Source organism: Geotrypetes seraphini, chromosome 2, assembly GCF_902459505.1.
Source record: "Geotrypetes seraphini chromosome 2, aGeoSer1.1, whole genome shotgun sequence".
In the NCBI taxonomy this organism is placed as follows: Eukaryota; Metazoa; Chordata; class Amphibia; order Gymnophiona; family Dermophiidae; genus Geotrypetes; species Geotrypetes seraphini.
Genome location: NC_047085.1, coordinates 98,881,130 through 98,906,325, shown reverse-complemented (window position 1 = coordinate 98,906,325; position 25,196 = coordinate 98,881,130). Strand labels below are relative to the sequence as shown.

The 25,196-nt window shown below is 42.0% G+C and overlaps 1 protein-coding gene across 1 annotated transcript in view; it reads right to left on the bottom strand.

Moving 5' to 3' along the window:
• Nucleotides 1–1,834: 1,834 nt before the first annotated feature.
• TRPA1 (transient receptor potential cation channel subfamily A member 1) overlaps nucleotides 1,835–25,196 on the bottom strand; it is a 199,799-nt gene continuing 176,437 nt past the window's right edge. The window contains exons 26-28 of the mRNA XM_033929784.1: nucleotides 21,372–21,482; nucleotides 14,597–14,691; nucleotides 1,835–2,589 (exon numbers count right to left, since the gene is read on the bottom strand). Coding sequence (XP_033785675.1) covers nucleotides 2,454–2,589; nucleotides 14,597–14,691; nucleotides 21,372–21,482 — 342 coding nt within the window. The 3' untranslated portion in view covers nucleotides 1,835–2,453. The remainder of the gene's footprint in view (nucleotides 2,590–14,596; nucleotides 14,692–21,371; nucleotides 21,483–25,196) is intronic.

Here is a 25,196-nt window from a genome sequence, read left to right as displayed (position 1 = left end):
AGATTGTGCTGGAAGCAAAAGCATACATTAAACTTTTTTAGGTGTATTAAAAACAATAAGCTGGGAAAAGAATTGGTTGGACCGCTAGACGACTGAGGAATAAAAGAGGTTTTCAAGAAAGACAAATAATTAATTGTTTGCTTTGATCTTTACCAAGGAAGATGTGGGGGAGTTATTGGTGCCAGAAATGGTATTCAATTCTGATGAATCAGAGGAACTCAAATCTCTGTAACACTGGAAGATATAATAGGTCAAGTTGACAAATTGAGCAATAGCAAATCACCTGGATCGGATGGTATACATCCCAGAATGCTGATAGAATTTAAAAAAATGAACTTGCAGAGCTATTAGTAATTTGTAATTTTTTCTTAAAATCCAGCATAGTACTGGAAGACTGGAGGGTGGCCAACATGACACCAATTTTTAAAATGTGTTCCAGAGGTGATCCAGGAAATTATAGACCAGTGAGTCTGATGTCAATGTTGGGCAAAATGGTAGAAACTATTATAAAGAAAAAAAATGACAGAACTAATATGTAAGCATGGATTAATGAGAGATAGCCAACATGGTTTTAGTCAAGGAAAATCTTGCCTCACCGATCTACTGCATTTCTTTAAAGGGGGTAATTGAACATGTTGGTAAAGATGAGCCGGTTGATATTGTGTATTTGTATTTTCAAAAGGCATTTGACGAAGTACTTCATGAAAGACTTCTGAGAAAATTAGAAAGTCGTGGGATAGGAGGTAATGTCTTATTATGGATTAAGAACTAGTTGAATGATAGAAAACAGTGAGTAGTTTTAAATGGTCAGTATTCTCAATAGAGAAAGGCAAATAGTTGGGTTCCCCAGAGATCTGTGTTGGAACTGCTGCTTTTTAACATATTTATCAATGATCCAGGGATGGGAATAACTAGTGAGATAATTAACCCCTTCCCCCTTTTACAAAACCGCAATAGTGTTTTTTAGCACAGTCCGGCATGCTGAATACCTGATGCTCAAAGGAACTCTATGAGCATCAGGAGCATCCAAGAGCATACAGTATGCTAAAAACCGCTATCACAGATTTGTAAAAGGGAAGGGGGGGGGGGCATTTGCTGATCACATAAAGTTGTTCAAAGTTGTTAAATCGCAAGAGGATTGTGAAAAATTGCAAGAGGACCTTGTGAGACTGGAAAACTGGGCATCAAAATGGAAGATGACTTTTAATGTGAGCATGTGCAAAGCGATGTGTGTGGAAAAGAGGAATCAGAACTATAGCTATGTGATGCAGGGTTCTATGATCTAGATGTCATCGTTGAGGATATATTAAAACCCTCAGCTCAATGTGTGGCATCTGCAGCAAAGAAAGCAAATAGAATGTTAGGAATTATCAGGAAAGAAATGGAAAACAAATATGAAAATATTATAATGCCCTTGTATCGCTCTATGGTACAGCCACACCTTGAATACTGTATGCAATTCTGGTCACCTTATCTCAATAAAGATATAGCAGAATTAGAAAAGGTACAGAGAAGGCAACAAAAATGATATAAAGGGATAGGAAAACTTCCTTATGAGGAAAGGCTAAAGCAGCTAGGGCTCTTCAGCTTGGAGAAGTGTCGGCTCAGGGGTGATATGATTGAAGTCTATAAAATAGTGAGGGGAGTGGAAAGGATAGAAGTGAATCACTTGTTTACTCTTTCCAAAAATGCTAAGACTAGGGGGACATACAATGAAGCTACTTAGTAATAGATTTAAAACAAACTGGAGAAAATATTTCTTCACATAACATGTAATTAAACTCTGGAATTTGTTGCCAGAGAGTGTGGTAAAAAATCAGTTAGCTTAGCAGGGTTTAAAAAAGGTTTGGAAATTCCTTAAATGAAAAGTCCATAGGCCATTATTTGGATGGCTTGGGGAAATCCACTGCTTATTCCTAGCATAAGCAGCATAAAATCTATTTTATTATTTGGGATCTTGCTGGGTACCCGGGACCTGGGTTGGTCACTGTTGGAAACAGGACACCGGGCTTGATGGAGCTTCGTTTTGTCCCAGTATGGCAATTCTTATGTTCTTATGTAAGACAAGGAGAAATGCAACAATTGCTTTTACTGTTTTACACTTTTACAATGAACATTTATCTCTTCTACAAAATATCTAGTTTGATATTAATCTGACTTTTTAATAGTTATTCCAAAGACAAGCATACACCAAATATATAGCAAATTTTCATTGTAGCATCTTTACTCAAAAAAGGGGTTCTTCAGTGTTTTTTGCTATGCAATAATATCATTATGAATATAATCCATTAAGTGTAGCCTTCAGTAATTATCTAACTAAACATGCATAACATTAAGTAATGACTTTCTACCAATTCAGTCACTTTGCTCAGTTGTTGGTACTGGTGTTCCTAACACTTGTTTTTGACAGCATTTAGCACACAATCCCATTTGCTATCCTTGCGATCTATCTTCTATTTCTTGGGTTTTCTGGTTTGAAACAAGTCATGCTCGTCTTCATCGACAGCCTCTGAGCAAATCTTCATTTTCTCTATGATCAACTTAAGGAGCTCGTGTTGTTTTTGAAGCACTGTTGAAATGTACTTGAGCCTATAATAAAAGTGCATGTTTAATATTGGTGCATATTGACACAGTGCTTTATATTTCCATAGAGCAGTACACAATTTAACACAAGAATGTTGTCAAGCAGGATTTTACCTCTATTCCCTACAACAATTTAAAAAGTTTTATTTTATTTCTGGCAAGCAACATGAGCTTTAATTACTTTCTAACTTTGTATGGAAATAATGGATTAAAATATTTAGAAGTCATTTTCTAACAACATGGATTAACACCCTTAATGCACATTAAACTCTGCAGAGCCAACTGTTAGTAAATAGCTCCCTTATTTTGAAAAGCATATGGTAAGAATTATTATGGATATACAGTATATGGAAATTATTCCTCCGATATAATTCAAGAAAATTGTTTCCCTGAGAAAAAATAATGCATTTGAGAATATTACATTACATTAGAGATTTCTATTCCGCCATTACCTTGTGGTTCAAGGCGGATTACAAAAAAGGGTTATAAATGGTGGGTTACAATGGAAGATCATTGGTGAATTCAAGGGAAGTTGAGGAGAAGAACAGATAGTATCTGTGGGGCGGGACAAAGGTGGGAGGAGGGAAGGTATTTGAGATGTTAATAGTGTTTCAGTGATTTCTTGAAGAGTATCGTTTTTATTTCTTTTCTGAATATCTTGTAGTCGGGGGTGGTTATCAGTAGGTTGGAGATTTGGTTATCTAGTTTTGCTGCTTGTGCTGCTAGGAGGCCGCCATACAGTTTTTTTTTCATTTGACTTCTTTGATTGGAGGGTGTATGAAAGGGGATTGTGTTTTTCAATGTCTGGGTGACATAGTTTGGTTGAGGCGGTTGTTTAGGTAGATTGGGCTGTCTCCATTTAAAGATTTAAATAGCATGTAGTAGAATTTAAATAGTATTCTTTCTTGAATTGGTAGCCAGTGTGAGTCAATGTATGCCTCTGTAATATGGTCATGTTTCTTCAGTGAGTAGATGAGTCTCAGAGCTGTATTTTGGATTGTTTGTAGTTGTTTAGTCATTGTTGCAGAGCAGGAGAGGTAGAGGATGTTGCAGTAATCCAGTAGGCCTAGTATAAGGGATTGAACTATGAGTTGGAGTTGTTGGTCTTTCGAAAAATTTTCGTACTTATCTTAAATTTCTCAACTGCGAAAGATTTCTCTATTGTTTTGTTTATTTGTGGCTGCAAGGTGCAGCATCTGTTTATAGTCATTCCTAGTAATTTTAGGGTGGTTTGAATGGGGTAGTTGATTGAGCTGATTTCTTTATTGGTTAAGGTTGGGACTTTGTTATTTTCAAGGAGGATGAATTTTGTTTTGTCTGGGTTGAGTTTCAATTTGTGATCTTTCATCCAGGTCGTTACTGCTTCTATAAATCAAGTATATTTGGGGGGGGGGGGGGGGTCTGCTTGGATGATATAGGGACATTTCAGACACAGATTACTGTGTTTCCCCAAAAATAAGACCTACCCCGAAAATAAGCCCTAATATGATTTTCGGGGTAGGTCTTAATATAAGCCCTACCCCCTAAAATAAGCCCTAGTTGCTGGCAGCAGCGCTTCTCCCGCCCACCCACGCAGACCCTACCATCTTTCCATCTCCTGCTGTACTTTGCTCTGCTATGTTTCTTCGGGCTCACACTGCTCAGTTGTTTACGCTCATTTCTCTCATGGGTGGCGGCAACAGCAAATATACGCGAGTGGTGAATGAGAGAGAGACGCAGTGCGGGGAAGCCGAGTTCCGGATTCTTAAACTGAACCAGGTGTGGGAGAAAGCGCAATGGTGGACCTCTAACCTGATGCAGGAATCGAAATACTGGCCGTGTCAGCAATGGTCCGGTGGAGCAGTTGTTTAAGCGTACAAGTTAAATTTTTGTATGAAATATTGATCTGGTTTTTGAAGTTTTGAACAGAGAAAAAATTTTGTTGAAAATGTATGGGAGCCCAATGATGATACAGGTGACTATGAGTTAGCTTCTTTCAAGCACTCTTTATAGTTCACTGCAGAGGATTCCCGATTTATGCTGTGAGGTTTATGTAAACATTGCTGGATCTTTTTGCTTTTGTTTTGAATGAGATATGTTTTGTGCTGGGGTTTTGTTTGTTTTTTTTGTTAGTTGCTGCAGAGGGAAGGCACAAGGGGATGGGTGAGAGGGGAGAAAAGATGCTGCACATGTGGGGGAGAGAAAGGAAAGAGGAAGAATTGGGGTGGAGGAAAGGAAGGGAGATATGATCATTGTACCCCCAAAATAAGACCTAGTACATTTTTTGGGCCCAAATTTAAGATAAAACAGTGTCTTATTTTCGGGGAAACACAGTACAGTGGTGCCTCACACAACGAACTTAATTGGTTCCAGGAGCAAGTTTGTTATGCGAAAAGTTCGTTATGTGAAACGCGTTTTCCCATAACAATACATGTTAAAAAAAATAATTCGTTCTGTAGCATAAAATATGCTAAGATGACATAAAAAAAGATAAATTTTTTGTTATTATTTTTATTTAGATACATCTAAAAACATACCGTATTTGCCGGCGTATAAGACGACTTTTCAGTACCTTAAAATCCTCCCCAAAGTCGGGAGTCGTCTTATACGCCGGGTACTGTTTACATGCCCTAACATCTCCTTCTTTACCTCCTTACGGTGCTTACGGTAAGTCCTCCTGGCCCTGGCGACCCCCCCCCCCCTAGTTGTTCGGGCCAGGAGGGAGCCTAAATCCTCCTGGCCACGGCGACCCCCTAACCCCACCCCGCACTACATTACGGGCAGGAGGGATCCCAGGCTCTCCTGCCCTCGACGCAAACCCCCCTCCCCCCAAAGACCGCCCCCCCCCAAGAACCTCCGACCGCCCCCCCCAGCCGACCCGCGACCCCCCTGGCCGACCCCCACGACACCCCCACCCCCCTTCCCCGTACCTTTCTGTAGTTGGCCGGACAGACGGGAGCCAAACCCGCCTGTCCGGCAGGCAGCCAACGACGGAATGAGGCCGGATTGGCCCATCCGTCCCAAAGCTCCGCCTACTGGTGGGGCCTAAGGCGCCTGGGCCAATCAGAATAGGCCCGGGAGCCTTAGGTCCCTCCTGGGGGCAGGGCCTGAGGCACATGGTCGGGTTGGGCCATGGGGGGTGGGGGTCGGCCAGGGGGGTCGCGGGTCGGCTGGGGGGGCGGTCGGAGGTTCTTGGGGGGGGCGGTCGTTGGGGGGAGGGGGGTTTGCGTCGAGGGCAGGAGGGCATGGGATCCCTCCTGCCCGTAATGTAGTGCAGGGTGGGGTTAGGGGGTCGCCGTGGCCAGGAGGACTTGGGCTCCCTCCTGGCCCGATATTGTGTGGGGAGTTGGGGAATCGGCGGGGCAAGATGGCTTGGGCTCCTTTTTGCCCCGATCGTGTCGGGGAGTCGGGGGGGCAAGTGGGAGCCAGGCGGAGAGAGGGCAGTTAAGCGCAGTGCCTGCGCGGAAGGATGCAGCTCGGGCGACTTCGTTGTGTGAAACGAAGTTCGTTGTACGGATCAAGACATAAAGTTCGTTGTGCGCAGCGTTCGCTGTGCGAGGCGTCCGTTATGCGAGGCACCACTGTACAAGACTCTTGCTGTCTATGATAGGATGTGATTTGTCTAGCAGATTAATCTTATTTGGATGGAAATGTGCTCTGTACGCTAGTGCAGCTGGTGATTATAGTACTCCATTAATATACCCCCCCCTTTTTTTACAAAACTGCGAAAGCAGTTTTTAGTGCAGGCCGGCATATCAGGAGCAGCGCAGAGCATTCAGTGCACTACCAAGTACTAAAAACTGCTTTTGCGGTTTTATAAAAGGGGGGGAATAATGTACTTTATGTTGAGCTGCCAACTTCCGTTTCAAGGAGATTATTGTTTGGTTTGATGTATTTCACTTGATATACCACCATAGGAGGAACCCATCATAATGGTTTACAGCAGTGGTTCCCAACAGCTGTAAACCATTGTGGTTCCCATCATAATGGTTTACAGCAGTGGTTCTGTCCTGGAGGAACACCAGGCCAATTGGGTTTTCAGGCTAGCCCTAATGAATATGCATGAAGCAAATTTGCATGCCTATCACTTCCATCATATGCAAATCTCTCTCATGCATATTCATTAGGGCTAGCCTGAAAACCCGATTGGCCTGGTGTTCCTCCAGGACAGGGTTGGGAATCACTGGTTTACAGTACAATATTATATAGCAAAATAACCAATAAAATATGTAACATACAATAGTGCAAAACAGAATGTAGAGAAATATATAATATAAAATATTTAAAATATTGTATGTTTCAGAATTCCATCGATCATGCCACTGAAACTGGTTACCCCAATCATTAAAATTCTTTGTAAAAGGAGCCCTAAGTCATGGTACATGGGCTAGTGCCACTGGGGCTTGCACGCATCTGAGAAACTGAAAGCTATGCCATCGGTAGTTTCACTATCAGAAGGGCCTCCCAAGATGGACAGGTTTCAGCGGAGACGTCAGACTAACGACGTACCACCCATCTGGAAAGCAACAGATGGGCAGTGTTGGAGGTGGAGGATTGTGTTTGATTCAACAACATCGATTTTGTACTACGCAGAAGAAAGGCACGGCAATCTACGTCTGTATTCAAGCACAAAAACTTGATGATGTTCATCATGTCGCTAGGATGCAAACACGAGTCGATGGAACTTAACAGTACAATTAGGACTGAAATCTATAACTGGCACCAAACTATCAGCACCAACTAAAAAACGCCCTAAGCATTATTCTGTCTATAGCACTATTCTATATACAGCTGCTTATAGAATAGCACTTGGTGCTGGGAACTCTGCCTATCTTTAGGTGTATGTGAATGCAACCAAATGTAACATGTAACACGCACAAATTACAGAATATTGTATTCTGTATATTACATGCATAAGTGCCATTTACACGCCATTTACCCAAAGTGTCATAAGCGCCATTTACACGCCTAAGCGCCATTTACATGCATAAGTGCCATTTACATGTCATTTACCCAAAGTGTCATAAGTGTCATTTATACGCCTAAGCGCCATTTACATGCATAAGTGCCATTTACATGCCATTTACCCAAAGTGTTATAAGTGCCATTTACACAAAGTATAATTTACAGAATATTGTATTCTGTAAATTGCAAGCATAAGTGCCATTTACACCAACAGAACCCTGGTATACATCTTTGTGCCTAAATTAGGCATGGTTCCCCCTTATTCTATAACAGCATGCATAAATTAAAGGAAAGGCCCCGATCCACCGATGCCCATGCCCCCCCTTTCTGATACCTTGTGTAAATATATGTATGTATAAGGTGGTACTGAAAAATTCTCAGCCCAACCGAGAATGATGTGGACATGCTTCAATCAATGATTTGAAACAATGTCAAAACACAGCATTTTGTAACTGACACTTAACAAAATAAGATATCACTCGTTTTAGCTACAGTGGCAAAATAATGTTCAGAATTTAGGAGGTTGGTTGGTTGGGCTGAGAACCTTTTAGCACCCCCTCATAGCTTTTAATTGATTTCAATTAGCACTTATTATTGTGTATTAGAACCCAATTATCAGTGTTAAGTGGCTCATTTTTCAATTAAATTGCATGCACACTTTTTAGCACCATTTATAGTGTAGAATTAAAGGGTTAACACACAAAAGTGCCACTTTTCTGTGCACTTGTACATACACAGTTGTAGGACAACATAGGTATCAATAGGACTATTCAAATAGGTACCCAGAATCAGCTCTCAGTAGCTCATAAATCTTGCACAGTTTTACACCTGATCTGAAAGATTTAAATTTGAGCATGTACTCTACGGGCTAGATTCACTAAGCAAACCGATCGTGTACCAATTGGTATGTGACTCCTTTGCGACCCGATTTTACTCCGGCCCGATTCACTTACCTCTCTGCCGATCCGATTCCAATCCGTACATTCAAATGAGGGGAACGGCACGCAAAGTAGGCAGGGATGCGATTCACAACACAAATTTTGCGATCCAACTAGGCTGGCCAATCAACCCAGGAAGCGGCTAGGGACCAGTTGCAAACATCCTTTCCAACTCTCCAGCCCCATTGCCACCCTACTCTCTGCCCTGCTCTCTGCACGCCCTGCTCTCTGCTGCCCCAAATCTCTCCTGCCTGCCGCCCGGCTCTACCCCCGAATCTCTCCTGCCCTTCCCTGCACAGCGAGCCCGTGGTTTTAACCCGCGAGTTTAAAGCAGGTTAAAACCACAGGCTCGCTGGGCTAAAAAGGCTCACTGGGCTAAAAAGTAAAGTAAAAAAAAAATTAAAAAGTCGCGGCTCGGACAGGTCTAGAGATGGTCTGCACATGTGTCAGGATTGCACACTAGTGATCCGTGCCATAAGATGGGGGCATTCCTCCATTTGAATATTACTGGTTGAAGAACCCATCGGACCTGCCCGGATCGGACATGGATCGGTCACGATCGGGCAGGTTAGTGAATCTAGCCCTATGTTTGCACTCAGGTTTTATAAAATATGCAGGTATATCACAACTCTGTCCCAATTCTGTCTTAACTATGCTCCTGGAAATGCTTATCCATGGTCTGTTTAAAAGTTGGCACCCTCTTTCCGTGTGTAATTTTTAAGCCTGTATACTCCTTGTGTTATACAATAACATCCTTTGTCCATATGCAAAACATACTTTATAAAAAAATTACTCATACCTCAGAGTACTAGATTTACTAAGCAGCACTACCACATTAACATACACTAATATGCAATATTAGAAAAACGGTCCTACTGCATAAAATGAGCTTTACGGTAAACAACAAACAAACGCTTCCGTGAACACAGTAGCGCACTTTAATAAATGCATCCTTAAGTGCTGATAATACACAAAGGGTCCTTTTATTAAGATGTGCTAACCAATTTAGTGCATGCTAAATGCTAAGACATTCATTATATTCCTATGGGCATTATAGCATTTAGCACACACTAAAATCAATTAGCGCACCAGGCTAAAGTCCATCGGAATCCGTGATAATTCACTTTGATGGTTCTCTTCATTCCTGAACGACAGATCTCAGAAAATCCATATCTGAGCTCAAACCATTCCACTATGGAGTGCCTCAGGGAGCCTTACTATCACATCTCATCTTTAGCCTCTATGTCAAACCAGTACTGAACATAGCGGAAAAACACCGAATCAGAATCCACTCTGTCGCAGGTGACCTACAACTCTGCCTCCCCCTAGGCTGACACCGAGACACACAAATATATAACCTCCAGTCTTGTTTAACTGAAATAAAGACCTGGATGACCGGTAACAAGTTACAGTTAAATGAATTAAAGACAGAACTCTGGATCCACAAAAATCTATGCGTATACCCCCCGTCCGTCCTTTTCCTGGGGCACAAACACCTTTACACTCAAAGACAATGCAGCCTAGGAATAACTCTCGACTCTAACTTATCAATGACAGATCATGTATCCAAACTAGTATCATCCTCCTTCTACTACCTCCGCCAGCTAAAATCCATACGTGCATACTTCTCAGAACCTGAATTTTCCCAACAACTCTACGCTTTCATACTATCCCACTAGACTATTGTAACACACTACTAGTGGGCCTGCCTACCAAAACTCTCTCCTGCCTCCAAAGGGTGCAAAATGCTGCAATCTGCCTTCTGAATGGACCATACAGCAAGCTTATCGTAGAGCCCTATACGCCAATCCTACGCTGTTACTCAACCGCAACACCGCCCCCTGCCCCCCCCCCCCCCCCCCCCCGGAAAAGCATGTGTGTGTCTTCTCCTAGTCTGATAAGGCTTCCCAAGTGGCAGACAATATTCGCCAACATTAGCATGGTCTGTCTATGCATACTGTATTCAGTGAGGGGCCCTGTGTTACCTATTCAAGACCCAAGAATTTGGCTAACCACCTTACCACTGTAAAAAATCTGAATGATGTATGTGGGTCTCGCGAATACCAGGGTCACAAGGCATGTGAAAGCTGTGCAGTATGCGAGTTGTCCCTGAGTGGGGATACCTTTAAACATCCCCATACTGGGAAAATTTAGAAGCTTATGGGCTGCACAACTTGCAACTCCATGGGTATGGTGTATGTCATCTTATGCCCTTGTCCTCTTATGTATGTGGGATGTACGATGCACCAGACTGACAGAACACAAGAGTAGGCTTCTGCATGAGGTCACTGCTACCCCCATGGCCACACACTGTATGGAGAAAGCGCATGCGTTCTTGGATTTGAAGTAGCTGGTACTTGAACAAATAGCCTAAACCTGGATTGGTGATAAAAGATCTTATCTTCATCTAAGTGAGAAATATAGGATTGTTGAAATGGATACTGTAAGTCCTGCTAGACTAAACGATACTATTGAATGGAGCGCTTTGCTGTGATCCTCCTCGTGTTTGTTTGTACGTTGCCCATAAAGCTAGTTGAAGATGACGCGATGTTCAACTATTTTAAATTGTTCCACCCCTCTCCCATTCTGTCTCACCAGTGGCGTCTCACAAACCTGTGGCTTGTTCTTTCTACAAAAAGTTTTTTTCTTTAAGCTCCTGAAGAAGGGTATTTTTCCTGAAACTGGTCCAGTTGAGCTATACTTGGCGATTTTGTTACGCCTCATTTGGAAATTGAGAAAAGCATTTTGAGAATGACGGATATGGACTTTCCTAGCAGCTACTGCAGATAAGTTTAATGTACCACGCTGGTTCTGAGCCTTAACCTTGAATCATCGATAGCACTGCATTCTAACTTTACTGACCTAATTTATTTATTGCACTTGCACTTTATTATTCACTACTATTTGTGCACTGTGGGGCCCAGCGAGGCTTGAGAGATAGCCCCGCTCTAAATATGGTAAGTCAGGAGCACTGGTAATCAGCGCACCATAGCTTTTACTATTGCACTGAGGCCTCACATTATTTATTTCAGACACAGTGGTACCTTGGATTACGAGCATAATCCGTTCCAGGAGCATGCTTGTAATCCAAAATGCTCGTTTATCAAAGCGAGTTTCCCCATAGGAAATAATGGAAACTCGCTTTGATACGTTCCCACCCCCCACCCCCGATAACCGGCAACGCTCCCCCCCCCCCGCTCGCAAAGGCCCCCTCGCTCCAACCGGCACCGCCCCCCCCCTTGCGCGCAAACCAGCCCCCCCCCCCCGCCTGAACAACTTAAACTTACCCCCACCCGTCTGGCACCGGCACGCAGGCACAGATCGTGCCGGTGCCTAGAAGATCTTCCGGCTTCTGCCTGCCTTGAGCATGCATCTGCACATGCTCAAGGACTTCTAATTCTCCCTCTCGCCGAGAATGCCCAGATGCATGCTCAAGGCAGGCAGAAGCCGGATCTTCTAGGCACCGGCACGATCTGTGCCTGCGTGCCGGTGCCAGACGGAGGGGGAGGGGGGTAAGTTTAAATTGTTCGGACGGGGGGGCCGGTTCGCGCGGGGAGGGATGCCGGTTGGAGCGAGGGGGCCTTTGCGAGCGGGGGGGGGGGCGATACTGGTTATCGGTGGGGGGGGGGGGTGCTCGCAAATCGAGTCAACACTCGGTTTGCGAGTCAAAAGTTTGCTGAGTGTTTTGCTCATTTTGCAAAACACTCGCAAACCGGGTTACTCGCAAACCGAGGTTTGACTGTATATTGATAAAAAAAATTGCTTCCCCCCTTTTGATGGCTGTGGCAGTTTGTTTGCAGTGCTATCTACCTCTCTGGGTTTGTATCAGGGGATTTTGTGTATTTTGACTGTCTTGATATTCCCCATTGGGTTTTTGATATTGTATTCTGAAAAACCTAGGTATCAGCGACCACATTACCCTTGCATTAGCTTCCATGCACTAGCTGTCCATTCAAAAACGCTGAGCCTTCAAGGCCCTGGTCCTCGCTTTTAAAACCTTCCATGAAAACTAAACTACAAATCTACTTTTCAAAGCGACCACTGAGCTCCCAAGGAGAAAAATGACTGACCATACCTCCTGGCCGCTCCCTCAAAACTGAAACAGCCTGCAAACGCTCCAACCTACATTTCATACCGAGACTTTGGCACACAATCTTCCCCCCAACCCCCATCTGTTAGAACACTAGATGGACTTTGGAGCTTCAGGAAGGCAGTGAAAACTTTCCTCTTTACAAACCCAGTGCCTTAAGGACATGCACCCAGAATTGCCATTTAGAGTCAACGCACCTACACCACCTAATCTCATAAGATGCTACTTTTATTTATGTATTCAATTTTTTTAACCCGTCCTCCCACAGGAGCCCAGAACGGGTTACAATTCCATCCATAACAATCGAGACAGGACAGTGATGACATAATTTACATAAATTATATTATAGACATGACAATAATTTACAATATAGACATGACAATAAAACATATGCACTAAGTAGCATCTGGTGAGTTTAGGTGGCGTAGGTGCGTTGAATGAGTGGCATTTCTGGTGAATGACTTTAAGGCGCTGGGTTTGTAAAGAGGAAGGTTTTTCACGGCCTTCTTGAAATTCCAGAGTCCATCTAGTGATCTAACAGATAGGGGGATGATGTGCCAAAGTCTGGGTATGAAATGTGAATAGGAGCATTTGCGGGCTGTTTCAGTTTTGAGGGAGCGGCTGGGAGGTATGGTCAATCGTTTTTCTCCTTGGGACCTAGTGGTTGCTTTGGGAAGTAGATTTGTAGTTTAGTTTTCATGTAGTATGGAATCGTTTCATGGAAGGTTTTGAAAACGAGGAGCAGGGCCTTGAAGGTGCAGCGTTTTTGAATGGGCAGCCAGTGCATGGAAGCTAATGCAGGGGTAACATGGTCTCAGATGCCTAGGTTTTTCAAAAGGCGGATTGCAATGTTTTGTACCCTTTGGAGGCGGGAGAGAGTTTTGGTAGGCAGGCCCACTAGTAGAGTGTTACAATAGTCTATGCGGAATAGTACAAAAGCGTAGAGTAGTTGGGCAAATTCGGATTCAGAGAAGTATGCACGTATGGTTTTTAGCTGACGGAGGTAGTAGAAGGAGGATGATGCTAGTTTGGATACATGATCTGTCATTGATAAGTTAGAGTCAAGAGTTACTCCTATGCTGCAGATGTTGTCTTTGGGTGTAAGGGTGTTTGTGCCCCAGGAAAAGGACGGACGGGGGTATACACATAGGTCTTTGTGGATCCAGAGAAGTTCTGTCTTGGATTCATTTAACTGTAACTTGTTTCCAGTCATCCAGGTCTTTATTTCAGTTAAACAAGATTGGAGGTTATAGATTTGTGTGTCTCAGTGTCAGCCTAGGGGGAGGTAGAGTTGTAGGTCGTCAGCGAAAGAGTGGATTATGATTTGGTGTTATTCCGCTATGTTCAGTACTGGTTTGACATAGAGGCTTAAGATGAGAGGTGATAGTAAGGCTCCCTGAGGCACTCCATAGTGGAGTAATTTAGGTTCAGATAAGGATTTTCCTAGTAGAACTCTCTGCGATCTGTCGGTCTGGAATGAAGAGAACCATTGAAGTGCATTGTCACGGATTCCGATGGACTTTAGCCTGAACAAGAGGAGAGAGTGGTCGATGTTTTATTGTCATGTCTATATTGTAAATTATGTCATCTCTGCCTGTCTCGATCATATTGCGAATGTTCTTTGTAACCCGTTCTGGGCTCATTTGGGAGGACAGGCTAAATAATTGAATAAACAAATAAATAAATAATAACAGGACCCCAAAATGATTCATAAATTAATTTCTAATAAATGCTTTAAGAATCAGTCTTTTACTCAAATTTAATGTTTCCTTATCAGTATTATCTTAAGATGCTCTCAATTTTGGGGGGACAATAACCATTCCTTTATCAAAAAAGGATACGTATGAAATCATAGGCCCTCTCTTACTTAGGTGCACTAACCGATTAGCATACGCTAATCAATTTAGCACGCACTATACGCTAATGCGTGCATGTTAGTATATAGAAGCATTAGCACGCGCTAATTCAATTAGTGTGTGCTAATCGGTTAGCGCAACTTAGTCAAAGAGGGGAATAGTAAATGGATAATGTAAATATACACCTGTTCTTTTGCTTCCAAAGTTCAAGCTCCATTTTATCTGAATTTTGTACATCCATTGTTATTTCTTCAGCCAAAAATATAGATTGGAAAAAACCCTGTAAAAATAAACAAAAAAGTTTTTAAAAATTAAATTTTAAAATTAAATATTAAAAAAATATACTTGCAGAGCTTTATTGGGATATGTGAAGGGCAATTCTAAAAACTGGGTGCTATCATTTACTCATACATTATACATATAGGCCCAGATCAATATTCCCCTTAAGCTGTGCAGCTGCATAGCTGTGTATCTTCCGATAAGAAGCCGTGCAGCTGTCCTGGGTCACTTCACAGCCTAACCACCAGAGACACTGCTCTTCTGCTTTCTCACTGCTGCTGCCCTCCTTTGCTACAAGCTCTTCATTCCCCCCATCACAGGTCCAGCACTTCATCATCATCCCTTTCTCGTCAGTATGCAAACACATGGCAGGTCGCCAGCAAAAGCAACACCAAATACAGGCTGCTTCCGGGTCAGTCCAATTCACAGGAAGTACATCATGGGTGGGACGTGGCACAGGAAAGGTCCTGGTGGGGTCAACTCAGAAACAGCCTGCATTTGGTGCTGCTTGTTCCCTTAACCTATGAGATATTTAGTAACACTAGAGCCATTATCGTGTTGACCCTCAGCATTTTAATGAATATCTCATTAAAAAAAAAATCTACCCCTCACCTGTTTAACTGCCCCATCACAAATCATAACCAGCTGCAGGAGATCTACCTGTATACCACCCCAATAGCACTTATGGCTGCAGGTGTCAGCTCTATGGCAGTACAATAGGTTTTGGGTGGGTTTTGGTGGGCTCAAACTTTCCACCATAAATGTAGTGGTTAGAGTGGCTTATGGGACTTGCTACTCCTCTCTATGGTTCACTAGCCCACCCACTAGGCTACTTAAAACACCTGTGTGTAGGTCTGCTAAGCTTTCCTGGAAACAGGTATGTACTTTTGTATTCTGATCTTTGTGGTGTGTGAAGGGGTCTTTACTTGATCTCTGCAGTGGTTATCTGGTCTCTTTAGGTACCTTTTTTTTCAGGTCAAGCTTTATAGTGGCATTTAAGTAGTACAATAAACAAAGAATACAACCAAGGTAAGTTCAAGCAGAACAATAGTAATGCATTAACAGATTATCATTGAACAGGATAGCCAGGTACAGACAGCGCATTACTGAAAATCAAGAAAATATGCAAAAATAAATCATTGAAAAATCATATAGTAAGCAAAAATAATGAGAAATAATAAATGACTGTTCAGCCACAAAAAACAGAGACAGCAATCTAAATTCTTTTTTTTTTTTTTTTTTAAATATTCATATTCATTTTTAAAACTTACAATAAGTGCAACAACATATAACATCAATTTATATTTAAGTGCATCACTTAATATCCTATTAAAATCTAATTCATATCTCATATCCTTCCCCCCCAATCAATAACTTTTATCAAACATATGAAGACATATAATAAACCCCCCTCCACATTATTTGCACTCATAAGAAAACCAAAATACCCTCCCACCCTTCTCCCCCCACCATTTGACGAGAAATAATAAATGACCATTCAGCTATAAAAACCAGAGACAGCAATCTAAATTCTCATCATAATGCTTCAGAAATAGGGCAATAGCATAGATACATCATAACATTATAGATCAGCACATAAATCAGTTAAGGGTTGCCAGATGGACTGGGTCTTGGATAGTATACCTTTCTTATCTGCTGCATAAAGTTCGTATTTAGCTGTCAGACAGACCATATTCCACCAAGCTGAGTGTGACAGAGCAGATGAGTTTTCCAATGGGTCAGCATTAATTTGATGGCAATGGAAATCAATGCTTTAAGCAGACGAGCCGAAGCTTCCGTCAAGGTGGTATTTAGACCATAATCACCATAAATCACCGTGGCTAGAGTAAGGGGCTCAGAGATGTATAAAATGTCATATGTAGGTACCTTTTTAACACTTATTCAATAATTTATCTAACTGAGTATAAAAGCAAGTAGCAAGTGTGTTGAAACAAGTCTGTGCATGTTGTGACACGTCTCAAGCTTGCTCATGCACAGTTGCAGCTCAGTGCGAGTCTAACACTCGAAGAGGCAGGATGTCAGGAGAGTCCTTGTGTGAATCATGTAAGAAACTGCTACTGAAGATTTGGAGCACAATTCAGTGATAAAGTTTCTCACAAAAGAAGGGGAAAAGCCAAAGGAGATCCATGAACGTATGACTGCAATTTATGGTGCGTCTGTCCCATCATCCTACAAAGTAAAATTTTGGAGCAAGCAGTTTAAGTGGGGTAGAGAGTCCGTTGAAGATGACCCTCACACTGGACAATCTGTGGAAGCAACTTCCACAACAATGTGCAGGATTTAAATTTTTACAAGTAAGACCTAGGGGTCCTTTTACGAAGGTGTGTTAGGGCCTTAACATGTGGAATAGTGCGCGCTAAAATGCTGCACGTGCTAGACACTACCACCTCCTCTTGAGCAGGCGGTAGTTGCCCGCTAATCCGGTGCGTGCGTTAAAAACGCTAGCGTACCGTCGTAAAAAGAGCCCCTAGTGGTCCTAATCCCAGGATTACATAGTTAATAAACCCACTATAATTGTGTTTTCACTAAGCAGTCTTTACTCTAGAAACTTATTTAAATTGTTGATCTTAGGTACTGTTCTCAAAAGGGAAAAAAATCCTCAGAGTTAGAACTTCTGACCCATTCGGGTCTCAAGAGAGACAATTTCACTTGGCTCTCATTTCAGTCATCAGCAAAAAACCTTTTTTTTTTCTTTTATCTTTTATATCCTTGTAAATTTCTTAAAGTGCCTTAGCAATTTTTGTGTAATTTTTTCTAGCATACTTAAATAAATAAATTAAAAAAAAAAAAATATATATATATATATATATATTTATATATTTTTTAAATTTATTTATTTAAGTATGCTAGAAAAAATTATATATATATGGCTTCTAAACCATATTGAAAAACAGTCTTTGGTTGGTTTCACCTGCTGCTTAGTAAATATCACAGAATTGTGATCTCTGCTGATGAATAGGGGAGAGTGTGGTGCACTCAGCACCCTGAGGTTGTGGGTTCAAACCCACGCTGATCCTTGTGACCCTGGGCAAGTCACTTAATCTCCCCATTGCCCCAGGTACATTAGATAGATTGTGAGCCTGCCAGGACAGACAGGGAAAAATGCTTGAGTACCTAAATAAATTCATGTAAAACCTTTCTGAGCTCCCCTGGGAGAACGGTATAGAAAATTGAATAAAAAATAAATAGGTGTCCATACTTCTTTATGCATAACATAATAAACAGTTTTAAAATCGAAGCTGAATGTACGGGTCTATTAGACTTCATCCACAGGTAAGTCCATTGGTCTTCTGAAAAGAAGATACCTAATTCATAATCCCAAATAGATTGACTTGATGATGCTTTAGCAACTGTTTCTAAAACCTAAACGCTACTGTATGTGATCAAGATCCCCATGGATACGTAACAGGGAAATCACCTCAGGTTCCGCATCTTTTATATTAGTGTTCTATGAACAGCAGTTTCACATGAAACTGTCATCACAGAATTTGCACTCAGTGTGCATCATTCTGGCACCTAAAGTTTAGAGCTATTTATTGAATTTATCCCACTGTGGAAAAGCTAAAATGACCATGTATGGTTAAATAGTCATTAATGCAGCCAAGACACATCTTCCTTTGCAGCCTGCACAAACTGACTCAGGGTTGTGGGCTTGTTTAGGAGATCACAGGAGTGGGAACAAGAGTGGGAAACAGTGTACACATCTGGGTCAAAATACAAAGTGGACATTTTTTTCAAGGACTAGTAAAGCAGCAGAAGCCAGGTAGGTGACTCTCTTCCTGTTACGTTTCAGCTGCTAGGAAGAAGCTGCTAGGAAGGAGCATTGTTTTGTGTGGGTTTTCCAGCATAGCTCACAAATAGCTGGTGCAAAGTTGACCAATTTTCAGTTGTCACAGGGAAGAGTACATATTTTATTTTTGAAAATTACATAAAATATGCACAGTAATAAAGTACCTATGAACTTTGCATATAGGCAGACAATTTAAAATAAATGACTACCTACCTAGAGTTTATATTTCTTCTAGAAATCACCTAGTTTCATAGAAATATGATGACAAATAAAGGCCAAATGGCCCATCCAGTCTGCCCATCCGCAGTAACCATTATCTCTTCCTCTCTCTAAGAGATCCCACATGCCTATCCCAGGCTTTCTTGAATTCAGACACAGTCTCTATCTCCACCACCTCTACCCGGAGACTGTTCCACGCATCTACCACCCTTTCTGTAAAAAATAGTATTTCCTTAGATTACTCCTGAGACTATCACCTTTTAACGTCATCCTATGTCCTCTCATTCCAGAACTTCCTTTCAAATGAAAGAGACTCGACTCATGTGCATTTACATCACGTAGGTATTTAAACGTTTTTATCATATTTCCCTCTCCCGCCTTTTCTTCAAAGTATATATATTGAGATCTTTAAGTCTGTCCCCATACGCCTTATGACGAAGACCATCTCTGGACCGAAGCCTTCCTCTGGACCGACTCCATCCTTTTTATATCTTTTTGAAGGTGCGGCCTCCAGAATTGTACACAATATTCTAAATGAGGTGTCACCAAAGGCTTATACAAGGGCATCAATACCTCCTTTTTCCTACTGGCCATACCTCTCCCTATGCAACCTAGCATCCTTCTAGCATTCGCCGTCACCTTTTCAACCTGTTTGGCCACCTTAAGATTGTCACATACAGTCACACCCAAGTCCCGCTCTTCTGTTGTGCACATAAGTTCTTCACCCCCTAAACTTTACCGTTTCCTTGGGTTTTTGCAGCCCAAATGCATGACCTTGCATTTCTTAGCATTAATTTCAGACCATTTTTCTAGCTTTGCCAGGTCTTTCTTCATGTTATTCACACCATCCTGGGTGTGTACTCTATTGCAGATTTTGGTATCATCCGCAAAGAGGCAAATATTTCCCGACAGCCCTTCAGCAATATCGTTTATAAAAATGTTAAAAAGATCAGACCCAAAAACAGAACCTTGAGGCACACCACTGTTGACACCCCTTACCTCAGAGCGATCTCCATTGACCACTACCCTCTGTCGCCTTCCAATCAACCAATTCTTGACCCATCCTGTCACTTTGGGACCCATCCCGAGGACACTCAGTTTATTTATTAGACATCTGTGTAGAATGCTGTCAAAGGCTTTGCTAAAATCTAAATACACCACATCTAGTGCCTTCCCTCTATCCAATTCTCTGGTCACCCAGTCAAAGAAATTGATCAGATTTGTCCAACAAGACCTACCTCTAGTGAATCCATGTTGCCTCTGCTCCTGTATTCCACAGGATTCCAGAAACTTCCCCATTCTCTGTTTAAAAAGTGTTTCCATTAATTTGCTTACCACAGAGGTCAGTCTTACCGGCCTGTAATTCCCTACTTCTTCCTTACTTTCACTTTTGCGGAGAGAGACCACATCCACCCTTCTCTAGTCCTCCAGTACTACTCCCAACTCTAGAGACTCAGTAAGCGGAACCACAAGAACTTCTTATAACAGAGCTAAATATTTTCTGCTCAACAGTATACATTTTAAAAACAGCAGCTCTTGATAAATGAATGTTTTATTAATGAACCTCCTGGCATATTTGATATAAATTACAGTACATACCAATTTTGTACATTCCTACACAATACTTTAATAATAATACAGGAATCACTACTTTATATCAGTGGCTTTGCCACTGGGGAGGGGGTGGTGGTAGTCACGGGTGCCTGGGCCTCCTCACCTCTGCTTTATGGCAAAATAATTTTTATTAGTATCAGAGCAGGTAAAACACAGGTACCAAGATTCAGCCCAACAAGCAGTGCTCCAATAACAGTTAAACATAAAACATTCCTCCCCCTCCACCTCCCACAGGACCAGGTCCCAACGGCAAACACATAAAACATCAACACAAATAAGTAAAGCAAAAGTGCAATCAACAATTCAATATATGACTGCGAGCCACTGGAGTCATGGTGTTCCAAAAATGCTCCAAAACAGCCGTAAAACGCTCCCCTCTCAATGTGGAAAGATCAGGCACATCTCTACACTCCCAAGCCAAAAGAAGAATCATCTGAGAATGCCACATGGGGAGATTGGGAGCTTCAGTGTCCAACCATTTAAGGAAAATATATTTTTTAATTTAAATGACAGAGATGCCAAGCCCTGCCATCTGAATAGGTCTACTCACGGGTTCCATCTGTGCTGCCAGAGTAGCATTTAAGTCAGCTGGCATGCTCCAGCCACTGATACAGGGTCTCTCGTGCATGCTCACTTCAGCAACTGAACTGAGCATGCATGAGATTCCAGTGTAGGCAGCTGAAATGCACTGCCAACTTGAATGCTGCTCTGGCAGCACAAACAAGACTTGCAAGGATACCTCTTTGGCTAGTAGGGTTTAGAATCCCCACCAGAAAAGGTATACTTTAATGTGGCAAAGGCAGGAGTGTAGTAGTGGGGCGGTGAAAAGAATACCTGATCCCCGCAGTCCACCTTTAAGGCTCTCCCAAAAGGACTTCTGCCTAGGTCAGAAATTATTAGTTTAGAACTTATTAGCTTTTAAAACCAGACAAGGTATTCAGAATGGTCAATATAGGTTTTCCTTTCAATCAAACTTCTAACTGAACTAGGCCATAGAATTTTCTAATTAAATAAAGAGACTGCTTTACAGTACTTACCATCAGTCCACATAGCTTGGGTTTGTTTGGATATGTACGGATGAACATCTGGTCCACTCTTTTTAAGCACCAATAAGGCAATTTCTTCTCTAAGCTAGTATGGAGACTGACCTATTTATATGGATACAAAAAAATATTAGTATAATATAGCTTTCTTAGCACAAAATAGGAATACCGTATTTTTCACTCCAGAAGATGTACTTTTTGTCCCCCAAAAAAGTGGGTGAAAATGTCTGTGCATCTTATGGAGCGAATATAACAATTTTTAATCCCCCCCGTCATACCTTTTTAAATCCCCCTTAAATCCTGGCGGTCCAGTGGTGTATCGGCAGAAGCAAGCTTTCCATGATCCTGCCTCTCCCTTGCTAGACAGCTGCCTCATTATCTCGGGCCCAGCGAGCTGTTTGCGCTCCAGCCTGTGCTTGTGCTGCTCCCTGAATGGCTGCTGTCAGTTCTTGCGGGACTTGGTAATTCCTATGATTCTATAAAGGTTGCCCAAATTTGGATGCCCAAAATTGGGCAGATACCAGATCTGTGCACAAAATAATTAGCTATGAGCTCCAGTGATTTAGGACCTCCTTTACTAAGGTGTACTGAGCATTTTAACACGCGTTTAGCATGCGCTAAATCAACATGTGCGCTAACCGCTAACTTGACCATAGGATAACATAAGAACATAAGCAATGCCTCCGCTGGGTCAGACCTGAGATCCATCGTGCCCAGTAGTCCGCTCACGCGGCGGCCCAACAGGTCCAGGACCTGTGCAGTAATCCTCTATCTATACCCCTCTATCCCCTTTTCCAGCAGAAAATTGTCCAATCCTTTCTTGAACCCCAGTACCGTATTCTGCCCTATTACATCCTCTGGAAGCGCATTCTAGGTGTCCACCACACGGGTAAAGAAGAACTTCCTAGCATTCATTTTGAATCTGTCCCCTTTCAACTTTTCCGAATGCCCTCTTGTTCTTTTATTTTTTGAAAGTTTGAAGAATCTGTCCCTCTCTACTCTCTCTATGCCCTTCATGATCTTGTAAGCTTCTATCATATCCCCTCTAAGTCTCCTCTTCTCCGGGGATGTCCTTCTTAAGGTACGGTGACCAATATTGGATGCAGTACTCCAGATATGGACGCACCATCGCCCGATACAACAGCAGGATAACTTCTTTCGTTCTGGCTGTAATACCCTTCTTGATTATACCTAGCATTCTATTCGCTCTCTTAGCGGCCGCTGCGCACTGTGCTGTCGGCTTCATTGTCATGTCCACCATTACCCCCAAGTCCCTTTCTTGGATACTCTCATTCAATAACATCCCTCCCATCGTATAGTTGTACCTCGGGTTTCTGCTTCCCACATATAATACTTTACATTTCTCAACGTTGAACTTCATCTGCCATCTCGTCGCCCATTCCCCTAGTTTGTTCAAGTCCCTTTGCAATTCTTTGCAGTCCTCTTTAGTCCGATAACATGCACATGTTAGCGTTTAGCGCATGCTAAAAAACATAGCGCACCTTAGTAAAAGAGGGTGTTAGTTATTGGAGTTAACAAACACGGAATTGGCAATAGTTATGATTTGGACACAGATCTGGCTGCACGCTACTCTATAACACTGGAATCCTAAATTGAATTGCACCTAACTCAAAAGAGGGTGTGGCCATTAAAGGGGCATGGCTAGATTAGGGGCATTCACAAAATGTATTATTTATTGGGATTTTTATTAACTGCCTTTATGAAGAGATTCATCGAAGATAGTGTATAGCAGGTACAGTGTAACATGAAACTTACAATTTTGTTAACAGCATGACAATAACAAAATGAACAAATATTTGAAATAAATACAGTCAATGAGATAAACTTGGAAATTGCAAATGCAAACAGTAATGAGACTAACATGAAACAGTATCAGAAACATTCACATTTAACAGCACTGTAAAAAACAATAATGAAACAGAAATAAGGTAAATGTCAGTACAATACAAATAATACCTTAATAGACAGCATAGAAGAACATTCAATAACACAGATATAATACAACATCAGAATACCATCAATGGAACATCTAATACGTAGACATTAGAACATTCTAATAGCACAGATATAATGCTGTTCCTACAGTACAATGAAACTTTATCTTCCTACGTCACCAGGGGAGAAGATGGGTAATAGAAAGGCAATGGGGGTAAATACTTGGGTGCCTAAACTCAAGGCAAGTCCTATGTACATTTAAACAAGACTTCAGAAACTGGTCTAAGTTGCAAGTCATGTGGCAAGCTAGATCAGATGTGGAGTGACTGTATGGTCACTTACCACTTGTGAGGGATCTTCAAAAAGTTTCCTCACTTTTATTTTTTTAACTCTATTTATTAAATACAGTAAACCCCCCACGAATTCGTGGTTCGCGAATCACGGACTCAGTAATTCACGGTATTTTCTGACCACCACTTCCTTGTACTAAAGTAATGGTTACACCAATCAGGCGTGTCAAAGCAGCTCCTGATTGGTGTAGCCTGACTTTAGTAACAGGAAGTGGCGGTTGTAGCATACCGCGAGTGATTTTCTGTACCCGCCGGCGGTCCAGCTGTCCTCTCCTGCCTTTTGACAGTAAAAAACCATATTCATGGTTTTTCAAAATTCACGGATTTCAGGGGAGTACTATATCTCAAAAGCAAATTACATCACTTTTTCATTTAATCACCCCATTTTGAAGATATATTTTTCCCAGTGTCCTACTAACTTCTTAATGCCATCAGAAAAGAATGTTTTTGGTTGAGCGCTTAGCCACTGATGCACCGCCGCTTTCACGTCATCGTCATAGAATTTCTTTGCTACAGGAGATGATGGATGCTTCCATTGCATACTCTGCCGCTTGCTTTCTGGCTCATAGTGTGAGCCCACATTTCATCACCGGTGACTATCTGCTGCAGAAAGTTTTCACCTTCTTCATAATAACGGGTCAAGTGTAGAGAACAAATATCTAAGTGCTTACGCTTTTGCTCCTCTGTCAGCACCCACCTGGCACCCACTTTATGGAAGTTAAGGCTGTCGTGAATTAGGGAATACGCAGATTCATCACTGACATTCAGCTTTTCTGCCATCTGACCAACCGTAATTCTTTTGTTTTCGTGAATCAGTTCGAGGACTCTTTCTTCATTCTGTATGATAATGGCTGTTGCAGGAAGTCCAGAGCACTCTGTATCAGTAACATTCATATGACAATTTTCAAACATATGACAGATCAATGTTCCTCTTTGGTGCAAATTGTAAGTTTAGCAGCCATCTTCATCACAGCGTAACAGTTCTCCCACATTACTGGTGGAATCATACTCTGCAGACCATAATTACTTTTTAAAGTTAGACCGTGAAGGCCAGGGCACTCCAGATGAGGGTGGAGACAAGGGGAAACATACCAGCTTTTAAGAGGCTCGCCTAAAGCCACAAGGTTCGAGGCAATTGCTCTGTTTGACATACACACCCCCCCTCTAACATTGGCCCTGATTGACTGAAGTAATTCAGCCAAGAATAGCACTGAGCATAGCTTTTTCCCATCACCTCAGTTTCAGCACCATTTATAGAACATGACCCAATGTGAACAGGTAAGACATTTAAAAGATGTATTTATGCATCTGCATCTAATTTTCTAAGATGTCTGCATAAGTGCAGACTTCTGAGTTAACTGGTCCTGATTCATCCCATCAGCCCATGCACCACAGACCAAGCTTGTCTTCTTTAAAGACTACTGCTTCCTAGATCTTGAAACAAATGAATTAAAACTAGCACAGACAATCGTCACACCTTGGTTCCATAATCAACATGAAGCTTAATTTTAGA